The sequence below is a fragment of the Apus apus genome, chromosome 19 (genome assembly GCF_020740795.1).
Source record: "Apus apus isolate bApuApu2 chromosome 19, bApuApu2.pri.cur, whole genome shotgun sequence".
Classification (NCBI taxonomy): Eukaryota; Metazoa; Chordata; class Aves; order Apodiformes; family Apodidae; genus Apus; species Apus apus.
In genome coordinates, this window is record NC_067300.1 from 1,676,770 (window position 1) to 1,690,597 (window position 13,828).

The following is a 13,828-nucleotide window of genomic DNA, read 5'->3' on the forward strand; positions in this document are numbered from 1 at the left end:
TGTTATATTGGGGATCCTTCCACAGTTACTTCAGAGGCTCCATATTTTATTTCAATACTTTAAGCACATATCTGTAAAGCTCCACCTTTTCCCATCTTGGAGAGAAAATAAGTGGAGATGCACATTCCCTATCAAAACTCTGTTGAAAATGGATTTTTTTTCCCTTGATTAGGAATACCATAAAAAGTGAATGACAATTTTTGGAATATTTTGATACTGACAACAGGTTTTGGAGTTCTGTTATTTAAGCTAACTCCTCTTGTGGCCTAAATCAATTCCAAAGTTGTGGCCATTCAAAGCACCTTTTCATCTTAACAGGTCAGGTAAGTGCAGATTGTGTTTAACCTGCTCCAGACACCCAGTTATTATTAACATTCCCTGACTTTTACCTGCACCTGCTGGTTTCAGCAGCCAAAAATGATGGAAATTTATCTTCTTCCTCTTATGGATGAAATATGTGGGAGCTCTTCCCTTTTATAGGATATAGAGGATGGTATATTTATCTTAGGTTAAGCAATTCAGTGACTCTTTGCTTGCTGCCTGATGATTGAAAGCAAGGAGCTGACACCGAGCTGTCCGGGTTGGCTGACGGCAAGTTTTTTCTTTTCAACCAGGTCACCCTCTTGGATTACATAGCTCCAGCAGCAAGTGGGATGCTGGAAATCCTGCCAGCAATCTCTCCACAGTGGCTATTATGCCAGTGTCTGAAGAGGTGCCACTTACAGCTTTTACTCTGGAGCTCAAGCACGCGCTCAGTGCCGTGGGTAAGAATTGTGTACGTGGTGCTGCACAGGGGGATCAAGGCCTCTTATTTTCTGAGAGAGCCATGGCCAGGTCATGAGCAGGGGTGGATTCATTCTGCACAGGGGGTAGCAGTGCTCAGTTTCAAGCTTTTTCATTGCCTATTGCTTCTGTTTCCATCCCTTACATGCATTTAATTTTAGTGAAAACCTCTGTGGCCTTAATGACTCAGAATTATTAGCCAGGCTCTGGCCTCTCGCCCTGGCTGCCATCAGCACTCCTAAGGCTGTGGGTGCTCCATGGGACAATCCCACCACAGTGGACCATTCCCACTGTGCCTGAGTCTGATTCTCTCTGTCATGTGTGTAGGTCTTTCAGGCTTCCTCAGTTGTACAGCTTTGTCCAGCAAAGGATTTCTGATGCCGTTTTCTTTTGTTGAGGTAGTGCAGGGAGTGGTGAGTGTAAGACTTGATGGAAGAGGTTTGTGGAAGAGATCTGGGCTGGCACTGCAAGTCTAAACTTAAGTCTTAAATCTTTTGTCTCATTTGTTGCCAGCTTGTTTGTCTGTCTGATGCTCACAAAACCATGTATTCAGCTCACAGTTGAGTCATTAATTGCTGAAGTTGTGTGTGTGAGCTCCAGTTGCTCACAGAAACATATATTCAATTCCCAATTCAGTTCACGCTCAGTTCTGTGGTTTGACATTTCCTGAACATCCTCTTCTCATCCTCATACACCATCACAGATCTCTCAAGTATATCTCCTGTTGTCCTTTGATGAATTGTTAGTCTGCTGTCTCATGGCTTATTATTTTGAAAAGTACAGGTTACATGATGCTTGAGGTAGAACCACTTCTGGAGCTGGCCTTTATTATACTGCTTAAAAAAATGTTCTATGTGAGCAGGCACAGGAAAAAGCTGTTCATCCTTGAACTCTTTGAAATATGAATTTGTATGCAGCTTAATGGTGGAGATGTGTTACAAGGAGTACTAATTTGTGGGTGTTTGAAAATTCCTCTTATTTTGAGATAGAGAAATTGTACATCCCTAATGGAGCACAGATCTCTGTGCTGCTGATGGGTGCTGCTTATGGATTGCTGCCAGCCTGTTTTGATGTGTGACAGCACTTGGAGCCTGTAAATAAAACAAACAACAACTGAACTACGTAGATGGACTGTTCAGAGTAAAAATAACCATATTAGTTGAAAGATAGTGAATATAACAAACGAGGGGTTTTGTTACAATCACTGGGCCTTTCCTTGCTTACCCTTCCCTTTTCCTCAGCTGATGTCTGTGTAGTGCTTGGCAGCTCAGGATGGTACTGTGCAACCTTGGCACCTGAAGTCCTTGCCAAAATGGAGCAGATGGCTGCAGTGGGAAGAGGAAAGTGTTGTGTGACAACACAGCCACCCATCTGGTGCAAAACACAGCTGGCAGGCCTGGTGTGCTGGCCTGGAGGGTGGCCTGCTGCTCAGCCAGCCCCTCAGCCCTCAGGGACAGTGGGGAGTTAATGTTCTGCACTGTCTGGGTGTGTGCTGGGCAGCCCTGGGGGGCTTTTTGTGCAGGCTTTGTTTTTACTGGTACCTTTTTGCCGGTACTTTTATTATTAAATGTTTTAATTATTTTTTATTATTATTATATTTTTTTTTCCAATTTTTTTTTTAACAGAAGCAGTGTTCTCTTTTTCTTTTTTTCTGGTAACTTTTGTATTGTCTCCTTCATCCTATGACTGTACATTCTTTGGGTGTTCCTTATTGGTGCATGGCAAAATGTGCCCATGCTTGGTGGTGCTTTGTGATGAGGAAAGAGGCTGTTTCTTTGGAATGATTCTTCTTTGGACTTTTTATAGAATCACAGACTGGTTTGGGTTGGAAGGGACTTTAAAGATCATCCAGTTCCAACCCCCTGCATGGGCAGGGACACCTCCCACCAGCCCAGGTTGCTCCAAGCCCCATCCAACCTGCCCTTCAACACTGCCAGGGATGGGGCAGCCACAGCTTCCCTGGGCAACCTGGGCCAGGGCCTCACCACCCTCACAGGGAAGAATTCCCTCCTAATGTCTAATCTAAATTTCCCCTCTTCAAGTTTTAATCCGTTCCCCCATGTCCTCTTGCTATACAAGTCCCTCCCCAGCTTTCCTGTAGCCCTTTCAGGCACTGGAAGCTGCTCTAAGGTCTCCCTGGAGCCTTCTCTTCTCCAGGCTGAACACCCCAACTCTCCCAGCCTGGCTCCAGAGCAGAGCTGCTCCAGCCCTTGGGTCCTCTTCTTACATTAAAAAATGGAATGAGTAATAAAGTCAGCATTGTGAAGCAAAATTTCACATTATTTTTGGATTGTCTTAGTATTCCTCTGACCATTAGTACTGTGTCCACTTCCATGTGGGAGATGGAAACATTACACGAGCAGCTCTGCACTGGGGTTTTGGTGAGCCTGCTTCTGGCTGCCAGATTGGCTGATGGGCACCTGGGGTTTGGGTGTGAGCTACAATTGGACTTTACATGTGTTTATGGAAATGAGAGGGGTTATTTAACATGCTGGAGAAGGCTTAATTGAAAATCTGTCTCTTAAAGAAGTCTCTTTCAGTACATATTTTCCTAATTTTGACAGGAAGGGGGGTTGTGGTTTAGTTTTGCTGCTGTTGGCTTATTTTTGTTGTTTATCCTTTTGGTTTTTCTAGGATAAACTTGTTGTTTAATTGTAAATTGTTATCAGATGTTGCCATTTAACACTTGACTTCACATTTGATCCATATTGTTTCATTGCTCTGGGCTTGAAATCTGTTCCAGACTGGTGGAGAGCAGCCTTGGTGCCTCTGACCTTCTGTGAGGCTAAATCAGTTGGATTTAGCTTTCTGTTGCAACTTCGTATGTTATTTTAGAACATGCCTTGCTCTTCCTGTTAATATTAACTTAGATGAATATTGCAGTGACACCTAGAATCCCCTTGCTGTAGGTTGGAGACAAGAGGATAGAAGAAATTGGGAGTAGACGTGAGGTGGTGGCAAGAACCATCGTGAGGTACCATCTCCTGCAGTTCCTGGGGTCTGTGCCTTGGGATTCAGACTGGGCTGCCACACAGCCTACAAAAGAGATTTGAAGTTGGCTTTTCCCTTTGTGGAGCTGGCATCGTGAGGCTGTTGTCAGTGCTGGGAGCTGGAGCTGGTTGTGGGTTAAGCTGGGGGGTTTTGTGTGTAATTTTTAACTGCTTCCATCTTATTAAAGGGGTATAAAAATAGTGGCAGAATATCTCAGTCTGACAGTGGAAGCTTCTTAACACCATGAATTAATATATATAGAAGTTGGAAAATTGTTTAGAATTTATTTTTCTTCCCCAAAACACTTTTGCCTGTAATGAGGCAGGACATGTTGGTCTGCTTGCTTGATTCTTTTGTGTGAGGTTAATTATATATATATATATATATATTTTTTTTTTTTTTTTTCCCCCAATTTGCAATGAGAACCCCTCACCTGCCCAGACTGATCTCCATGCTGGGCTGGACAGTTGTGCTGTGTTCAGCACGCAGGGAGCACCCATGGGTGGTACCACCCACTGCTTTACCCAGCACGTTGGTGCTGCCTTCTTTGAGACTGGGTGTTTCTATGGCTTATGAACATTCAGATACTGTTTCTGGACAGTGACTGTGTCCCAGTTAAATTCTGAGGGATGTTCATGTTTCCATGGCATTTGCTCTCTTAAAAGCTGGATGGTGAAGCAGTTCCTTGGTATCTGGCAGCAATAAATTGACATAAATCTGCCTTCATCTTGAGCCAGGTACGGATGTAAAAGAAGATCTAAGCATTGAGGTGCAGAGCATGGTGAGCCAGAAGCTCTGTCACTGCTTCTTTTGCTGGTGCTTTGGTGTAAAACCCTTTCTTTGAATCTTGGGCTTTGAGTCTCCAAAGAAGGAGGGTGTAGGATAGAGAACTTCTAAAAAGAAGGGACAGATTGTTCCACTTCTGAACTGGGGTGAAATGAACGTGGACACTTCCTACTGCTGTGAAGTTTCAGGTTGGGATAACCATGCTAATGAATGCTAATGTCAAGGTTCATGGTGTTTGATATTATTATTCTTAGTATTTTTTTCCCCTTAATCCTGGCAGAGCTGAGAGCATCTCTCATCAAAAAGCTTTTCTGCACTATTCAGATTTTTAAAAATTATTTGCCTGACTTTTGTTTTGTTTTTGTTCTTCTACCAAGAGCAGCTAAGTGATACCACATGGCTGTGCAGATCCTGGGTATATGTGGGAGCCCTCTGGTCGTGTATGATTTCAAACTGAAGTAGAGAGGGATTCAAATCCAACATATGTGTCTCTCTCCTTCCTTTCTGCCCTTTAAAACACAAGCTTTATTTTAATATCTAAAAATGTAGAATGTATTGGAAAGCTGACTGAAATATATTAATAAATTACTGGAGATATTTTAAAATTTATTTTAGTTCTGCCTGAATTTCCCTTTACACCCAGATTAGATTGAAATGCAAACTGTTTCATGTAGTGCCTGGACCTTGGCACAACTTGGTGTTTTTTGCTGGCCAAGATCTTCTGGCACTGAGGCATCCAACTCATCCATCAGTTCTGTCTCTTTGACACATAATTTTGTAGATTTTCATTAGGCCAAATAAAAATTCTTATTTTATTAAGTCCAGGCAAGTAAGTTTGGTGTGCTAACACTTTTCCCACAGTGCATTTTATACTGGGCAGTAGCTTCTTGTGTATTTTTTTCCAGGCCAGGTAGATTTACAGCCATTTCACGGCCATCAGAGATCAGTCAACCCCAGGTACCAGTACAGGTTGGGGGCTGACCTGCTGGAGAGCAGGGTAGGAGAAAGGGACCTGGGGGTCCTGGTGGGCAGGAGGATGACCATGAGCCAGCAATGTGCCCTTGTGGCTAAGAAGGCCAGTGGCCTCCTGGGGTGGGCTAGAAAGGGGGTGGTTAGTAGGTCAAGAGAGGTTCTCTTCCCCCTCTATTCTGCCTTGGTGAGGCCACATCTGGAATATTGTGTCCAGTTCTGGGCCCCTCAGTTCAAGAAGGACAGGGAAGTGCTTGAGAGAGCCCAGCACAGAGCCACAAAGATGCTGAAGGGAGTGGAACATCTCCCTGATGAGGAAAGGCTGAGGGAGCTAAGTCTCTTGAGCTTGGAGGAGACTGAAGGGTGACCTCATCAGTGTTTACAAACACATTCAGGGCAGTGTCAGGAGGATGGAGCCAGGCTTTGTTCAGTGGTGTCCAGTGATGGGACAAGGGGCAATGTGTGCAAGCTGGAGCATGGGAGATTCCATCAGAAAAAACTTCTTTCCTGTGAGAGTGACAGAGCCCTGGAACAGGCTGCCCAGAGAGGCTGTGGAGTCTCCTTGGCTGGAGACATTCAAACCCCCCTGGACATGTTCCTGTGTGATGTACTCTGGGTGACCCTGCTCTGGCAGGGGGGTTGGACTGGGTGATCTTCTGAGGTCCCTTCCAACCCCTAGGATTCTGTGATTTCTTTGAGCAACTTTTTGACCATGTTTTATTAGACTTACAGCTAGGGTAACTGGATTCACACTCCTTCACATTTTAGGAAACTGGTGTTACAGGGAAGTAAAAAATTACAGAAGTGAGTACCATGCTCATCTTTGGAAAGAAAGCAAGAGTTATGTCTCTTTTGTGATACTTCTGTCTCTTTACTGGGGCAGGATCTGAGCTGGAAGCCTCCCTGAGGGGCTGTCTCAACCTTTCCTTGAGTGCCTTATGTTCTTTAAAAGATAAAATGAACTGCGCTCTGGTGTTTGCCAGCATTTTTTTCTCCTCATTTCTCTTTCATGGACTTGTAGTTCTGTACTGAAAAGCAGAGGCTCTGGAGTACCAATTTAGATGCTCCAATGAGGTTTCCCCATGAATCATGATCCTCTGTGCCTGGGGGTAAGACTGCTGCCCTGCCTGTTTTCTGGCCTAAAGCACATGAAAGCAGGGATTCAGAATCCCAGTGGGTTCACTGAAAGAAAAATCCCCTGGGGGCTACTAAAAGTTGCACCTCTGGCTTGAGGAATTAATGAGCTGCAAATTTCTGGGGGCTTGAAGAGCATCATTAAGGTCTCCTTGCTCTAATACTCTTCCCCAGCAATCTGCTGGTTGCAGTCAGAGAAGGCACTGTGGGCTTAGGAATATTTAATGAGTGAAGGGATGAGGGGTAATGGCTTCAAACTGGGAGCAGGGAGATGTAGGTGAGACATTAGGAGGGAATTCTTTGCTGTGAGGGTGGTGAGACCCTGGCCCAGGCTGCCCAGGGAAGCTGTGGCTGCCCCATCCCTGGCAGTGTTGAAGGGCAGGTTGGATGGGGCTTGGAGCAGCCTGGGCTGGTGGGAGGTGTCCCTGCCCATGCAAGGGGTTGGAACTGGATGATCTTTTAAGGTCCCTTCCAACTCAGACCAGTCTGTGTTTCCATGATTACTGCCTGCTGGTGTGGCTGTTTGAGGGGTACTTGAGAATAATTTTTATTTCTTGCTTCCTCTCATCAGTTCAGGTCAAATAAACTTTTTGTCATTCTGTTTTATGCATTTGAGAACACATATGTTGGTGTTGCTCATCATGTTAATAGAGGGTTATTTAATGATTGATTAATGGGGAACTTGGTAGAAATTGGAAGAGGTAGAGCAGATGTTGTTATTTCTGAAGCAAAGCAGAATTGGTTTGGCTGAAGCATCATTATCTTCTGTGCTGGACATGAGTGGGGGGTCTGGGCGCTATGGTCCCGTGCTGCTGGTGTGCCAGAGGATGCTGGGCAGGCTCCTCCTGGAACAGGCCTGTCTGCCCATGCATACGTGTCTGTGTCATGTCCTGCCGACTGCTGCTTTTCCAAATACATGGGTGAGGTGAGAGGACATGATTTCTGGAGTCATATGCTTCTCCAAGCGTCTTTTGATGCTTCATGGGGATGTGTTGTCCCCATTCAGGTTATCTGTGGGTGAAGTAGTCATCACCTTGACTAAGGTAAAGCTGCACTCAGTTCTATGATGTCTGCCTCACCTGTGTAAAAGGTGTTGTGGCTGCTGGATCACTGGGTTTAATGGTTTCCCCTTAGGACAGGTGCCCCAGTGCCTCAGGTCAGGGTGGTGCCCTCCAAGATCCCTCAATGATGTTCTTGGATCTCAGTGATCAAGTGCAGGGAGGTGAGAGGCAAATGCAGAGGTGGAACAAACTGTGTCCATCTCGTTGTTCGTGTCTCTTAATATTTTTATCACATTCTTCATCTCATTTTGCATTCCTGGCTGTTCATCTTTGCCTGCTAAACTTCCACCACTGTTGTAAAGCTCTGTAAGCCACGTATCCTGGGCTGACCTGCTGGAGAGCAGTGCAGGAGAAAGAGACCTGGGGGTCCTGGTGGACAGGAGGATGACCATGAGCCAGCAATGTGCCCTTGTGGCCAAGAAGGCCAATGGCATCCTGGGGTGCATTAGAAAGGGTGTGGTTAGTAGGTCAAGAGAGGTTCTCCTCCCCCTCTATTCTGCCTTGGTGAGGCCGCATCTGGAGTAGTGTGTCCAGTTCTGGGCCCCTCAGTTCAAGAAGGACAGGGAACTGCTGGAAAGAGTCCAGGGCAGAGCTACAGAGATGCTGAAGGGAGTGGAACATCTCCCTGATGAGGAAAGGCTGAGGGAGCTGGGTCTCTTGAGCTTGGAGAAGAGGAGACTGAGAGGTGACCTCAGCAGTGTTTACAAATACGTAAAGGGTGAGTGTCAGGAGGATGGAGTTAAGCTTTTTTCAGTGATGACCAGTGATAGGACAAGGGGTAAGGGATGCAAATTGGAGCATAGGAGGTTTAAGGTGAATATCAGAAATTTTTTTTTCCTGTGAGAGTGACAGAGCCCTGGGACAGGCTGCCCAGAGAGGCTGTGGAGTCTCCTTCACTGGAGACATTCAAAACCCCCCTGGACACGTTCCTGTGTGATGCACTCTAGATGACCCTGCTCTGGCAGGGGGGTTGGACTAGATGATCTTTCGAGGTCCCTTCCAACCCCTAGGATTCTATGATTCTATGATCCTGGAAGAATATTTGGACTGCATATCATTTCTGCTTTGCTGAGAACTTTGACACATTAGTGAAGACAAACTATAACTCTGCTGTTAGGTGCTGTTTCAAAGCTTACCTGTCCTCTCTCCCTTGCTGTCTTCATCTTTTCTGGGAGACCTCTCTTAATCCTTTTATCCCATCTAGAGTTGTGCTACCCCACCTGTAGCTAATTCCCTCTGCTTTGCCTTTGATCCTTTCAGAGGAGCCAACTCCCATAAACTTCCTTGGAGGATGAGGAAGCTAATTTCTACTTTCAAGTCATCCTCTTTTCTGTGCCTTCTCCCTAGCCTCTACTTTCTAGCATTTGGTCTCAACTTAAGGGATATTTTTCTCCATTTTTATTTGCTTTTCCTTCCTCATCAGTATAACAAAGAGCAAAGGTTATTTGGATGCTTGAAAATACGAGATGAAAAATCACACTCTGGGTTTGTTTCAAGTCTAACTCTGAAGTATGTTAAAATAGAGTGAAGCCTTCGTGGGGGGAATCGAGGATTGTGGGGAAAACGAGTTGGCCCTGAAGGCCAGGAGGTCTGGCTCCAGTTGCTGGGCTTGTGGTTTTTGCTCTTGGAGCATCTAAGTGTGGAATTGCAGCCTTTTATCAACTTGCTCTTTCACGGTTCCTTGATTTTTGCTAAACACATTAAGCCCTGCTGCTTTATTAATGCCTTGAGAGACCTCACATCATTAAGTGTTTTGTTATTTGGTACATACATTTCAGTTCTTTTATTAATGAAAAAAATGAAGGATTACATTATGAAAACGTTAACACCAAGCAACTGCTCTTTCATGTTGTGTAAATGTGAATTTCTCTCTCAAAATGAGACAGCTGCTGTTTTCTTTTCTTATGAGGCTAATCCCTTAAGTTTGCTTTGCTTTTTTTGTATTTAGCTGCAGTTACTCTGCAGCCTCCACCACATGTAACATGTATTGCTGCTGATGGAACAGAATTGCTAATAAGGAAAAGGAACTGAAGTGCCTGCAAGACACTCTCTGTGCACCAAAATTCATCTTGTATATAATGTTGTAGGCAGGTGTGTGTGCCTGTCTGAGCAGTGGGTCAGACTGTGTCTTGCAGATTTAGGAGTCTCTTTCTGCTCCTCATCCTCCAAGGATGGGCTCCTGTGGGTATGTTGAGTAAGAAATTGTACTGCTGTGGGGAGCTTTAGGATCCATCTGGGGAGTTGGTTTGGTGCAGGATGAATGCATTACCTATTTCATAGGTCAGCAAAATGGCTCTTGTCTCCAGCTGGATTCCTGGGCTTTCTGTGGTTGGAATATATGTTCTGCATGCAGTGTTTGTGAGGCTGCAGTGGGAACTGTCACGCTATGTGACAGTGAGGGATGTGATAGAGGAGTTTGTAGGCTGAGCCTAATGCAGGAACAGAGCTCAGGGGATGTGGAGAATGGGGAGATGTTGTAGATAAGCCTGAGGACTCTGTGCCAGCTCTATTCCACAACAGCTCTGCTCACTATGCTGATCTGTCACCGTCTTCAGTGCAGATTGCCAGAACTGCATTTGTTACAGCTGCATGTTCTCCAGTTTGTCAGGAGCTGAATGGCAGGTGTTCACGTGTGAAACTTCTTGTTCTTCCAGGTCCTGCTCTGCTGCTCACCAGTGACAACATCAAACAGCGCCTCGGCTCTGCTGCGCTGGACAGGTACCGGCCTCAGTGGCACTTAGGAAAAACGCAGGAAGATGCTCTGCTGGTCTTAGAAATAGTGTGTTTGGGAATAAAATCCTGTGTTCTAGCATACATTGTGCTTTCTCATCAAGGCATTTGAGACAGCAGTGCTTCAGGAGTGTCTGGCTCAAATAGGGGTGGGTTTTTCCATTGTTGCTTTCTCACTTGTGCACTTGGAAAAGCTGAGCTGCTCCAAGTGGGTATTTATTGTGTACTCATAGAACCATAGGATACCAGGTTGGAAGGGACCTCAAGGATCATTTGATCCAACCTTTCTAGGTAATAATACAGTTTAAATGAGATGGCCCAGCACCCTGTCAAGCTGAGTCTTAAAACTGTCCAATGTAATCTTCCCTTGGGAGATTATTCCAATGTCTGACTGTCCTCATGGTGAAAATTTTCCCTCTTGTGTCCAATTGGAATCTCCCCAGGAGCAACTTGTGCCTATTACCGCTCATCTTTTCCATGTGACTCCTTGTAAAAAGAGAGTCTCCATCTTCTTCGTAGCCACCCTTTAGGTTCTGGTACATGGTAATAAGGTCTCCCCAAAGGAGGAGTCTCTCAAGGCTGAACAAAACCAGTTCTCTCATTCTGAGGGATGCGTGGGAGTCTTACTGAAATTACCCATCACTGCCTCTGCTTTCCTCTGTGTGTGTATATAACAGTATAAATAACAGAGAAATAAAGGGAGCATGACCCTGGAAATGTGGGCAGGTTCTTTGGCTGGATGAGCAAGAGGTGCAGGTCCCTGACACCCTCCAGATTTTGTGCTTGACATGTAAGATTTCTCTCTAGTCTGTCAGAAACTGTGATATAAAACTGTTTAACTACCCCTCTACTTGGCCCTGGTGAGACCTCACTTGGAGTGTTGTGTCCAGTTCTGGGCTCCCCAGTTCCAGAGGGACAGGGATCTACTGGGGAGAGTCCAAGGGAGGCTACAAGGATGATGAAGGGACTGGAACACCTGCCTGATGAGGAAAGGCTGAGAGATCTGGGGCTGTTCAGTCTAGAGAGGAGAAGACTGAGGGGGGAATCTAATTGATGTCTCTAAATACATGAGGGCATCGAGAAGGCAGGGACAAGCTCTTGTCACTTGTGCCCTGAGATAGGATGAGGGGCAATGGATCCAAGCTGGAGCCCAGGAAGTTCCACCTCAAGATGAGGAAGAACTTCTTTCCTGTGAGGGTGACAGAGCCCTGGGACAGGCTGCCCAGAGATGTTGTGGAGTCTCCTTCTCTGGAGACTTTCCAGACCTGTCTGGATGTGTTCCTGTGTGACCTGCCCTGGTTTTGGTCCTGCTCTGGCAGGGGGGTTGGACTCGCTGATCTTCAGAGGTCTCTTCCAACCCCTGACCTTCTGTGATTCTGTTGTGATGTTTTTTCCCCTCTGCTCATCCCCAGTACCCACGAGTACCGGCTGACCAGCTGGCTGGGGCAGCAGGAGGACATCCACCGCATCGTGCTGTACCAGGCAGACAGCAGCCTCACCCCCTGGACCCAGCGCTGCATCCGCCAGGCCGACTGCATCCTCATCGTGGGGCTGGGAGACCAGGAGCCCACTGTGGGAGAGGTGTGGAAATGGCTCCTTCTGCTCTTGGCAGTGGTAGCACTCCAGATCAGAGAAGGTTCTTTCATGCTCATGAGTTTTCCCGGGTTTAATACCCAGTGAAGCATAAATAATGCAACATTCCTGAGAAATGTGTGTTATAAATAGAAAGGGAACTGAATGAGGATCCTCTGAAATGGCAACTTTTATACAGAAGTATTTCCAGCTAAGTTCTTCTAAAGAGTCATTTTGGTAGATCAAAAGCCAGATTGCTCTGAAGCTTTGTGTTTCTGTCCAGAATTTCTTTGCAGGATCTCCAGATAAAGAAATTATTTTCTGTCTGGATAGAATTCATGGCATATGCTTAGGAAAAAGCAGCTGTGAATTGTATTGTATGAATATTTTAATGTATTTTATTACAGATTATAAGCTGCGGGGTGTTTGTTTTCCCCCTTGCTATACATTTTTATTTTTGATAATTTTATTACCAAAGTTGTTTGACCAGGCACATAAATTCTGCAAGAAGTTGAAAAATGAGGTCATGGGTGGTGTTTTAAGTGAAGTGCAGAGTCTGACCTCCAAAGGGCCTGGGACTGGTACCATCTGCAGGGTTCTTGTGTGTCGTGTTGGTTCTTCATGAGTGTGTGTGGGAGGCAGGAGCTCAGTGAAGTGAATCTCCAGCAGTTGCCTAGCACAACAAAAAAATAAAAACAAGGAATGCAAGGAGAAAAGAGGGATCTGTTTGGAAGTGAAAGAACAAAACATGCTAAACATCTGTAGGCTAAAGCATGGCTTGGGAAGCAAACCCTTTTTGCATGAACAGTGTGTGTCTGTGCTGTGCATTTGGTGGTATTTGTTTTAGGTAAAAAACATTCGTTTTTAAGTAGTCAGGTGTGAATCCTTGTCTGATTTTGGAGTTCTGTGTGCCATCTAAGCCCACAGCTTGCAGCATAGTTGCCCAAATCAGTCTTGGTCTGCCTGCCAGCTCAGAGAGGAGCAGGGCTCAGAGGTACATGGGTGTGTTTCTGTATGTCTGCGTTTCCCAGCGCAGCTCTGCTAACCTGGCCCTGGAGCAGTGCAGACCTGACCTTCCTTTGCTGTGTCTAATGTGCTGTAGCTGGAGAGGATGCTGGAGAACACGGCGGTGCGAGCCCAGAAGCAGCTTGTCCTGCTCCATAAGGAGGATGGGCCTCTCCCTTCCCGGACCGTGGAATGGCTCAACATGCGGAGCTGGTGTTCTGCTCATCTTCACCTCCGCTGTCCACGCAGAGTCTTCTCCAAAAGAAGTCTGCCCAAGCTGGTAAGAGATTCCTGCTTTGGTGGCTGGTCCCTCAGCTGTAGTACTTTACTTGTGATCTGTGTATCAGAGTTAATCTGCTGTCATGTTGTTACATGATATTCTGATGTGTGTGACTGTTGCGCAGATGATGTTCTCTTTAAATCTGTTTGGCCTCAACGTACTGTAGGAAGCAGGGATAAGGGGCTCCTGTCCTCTTTATGGATGCACACTTGGCTGCAGACACTGAGCACTATCTCAGTGTCCCAGTGATAGGTGTGTACCTGCAGTAGAGTCCTCTGATTGGGAGGGTTTTGCAGCGTGCTGGGTTAACTGATGAACTTGATGACCTTCAAGGTCTTTTCCAACGAAAACGATTCAATGATTCTATCCCCATGGGAAGCATGCTGAAGGTAAAGCAGAGGCAGGCTTGGGATGCTTCCCAGTAGCTTCACATCCTTGTCAGGAAAGTGAAATAGCTCCAGAGAAAACACTGCACTACGATGCAGCTCTCCCAGCTACCGTACAAGTGGGACATGTG

General features: G+C 45.8%; 1 protein-coding gene across 1 annotated transcript in view; it reads left to right on the forward strand.

The window, feature by feature from the left end:
• Positions 1-13,828, forward strand: part of PNPLA7 (patatin like phospholipase domain containing 7) — a 127,483-nt gene that overhangs the window by 63,311 nt on the left and 50,344 nt on the right. Inside the window, exons 22-25 of the mRNA XM_051636457.1 lie at positions 615-764; positions 10,379-10,442; positions 11,867-12,035; positions 13,129-13,311. Coding sequence (XP_051492417.1) covers positions 615-764; positions 10,379-10,442; positions 11,867-12,035; positions 13,129-13,311 — 566 coding nt within the window. The remainder of the gene's footprint in view (positions 1-614; positions 765-10,378; positions 10,443-11,866; positions 12,036-13,128; positions 13,312-13,828) is intronic.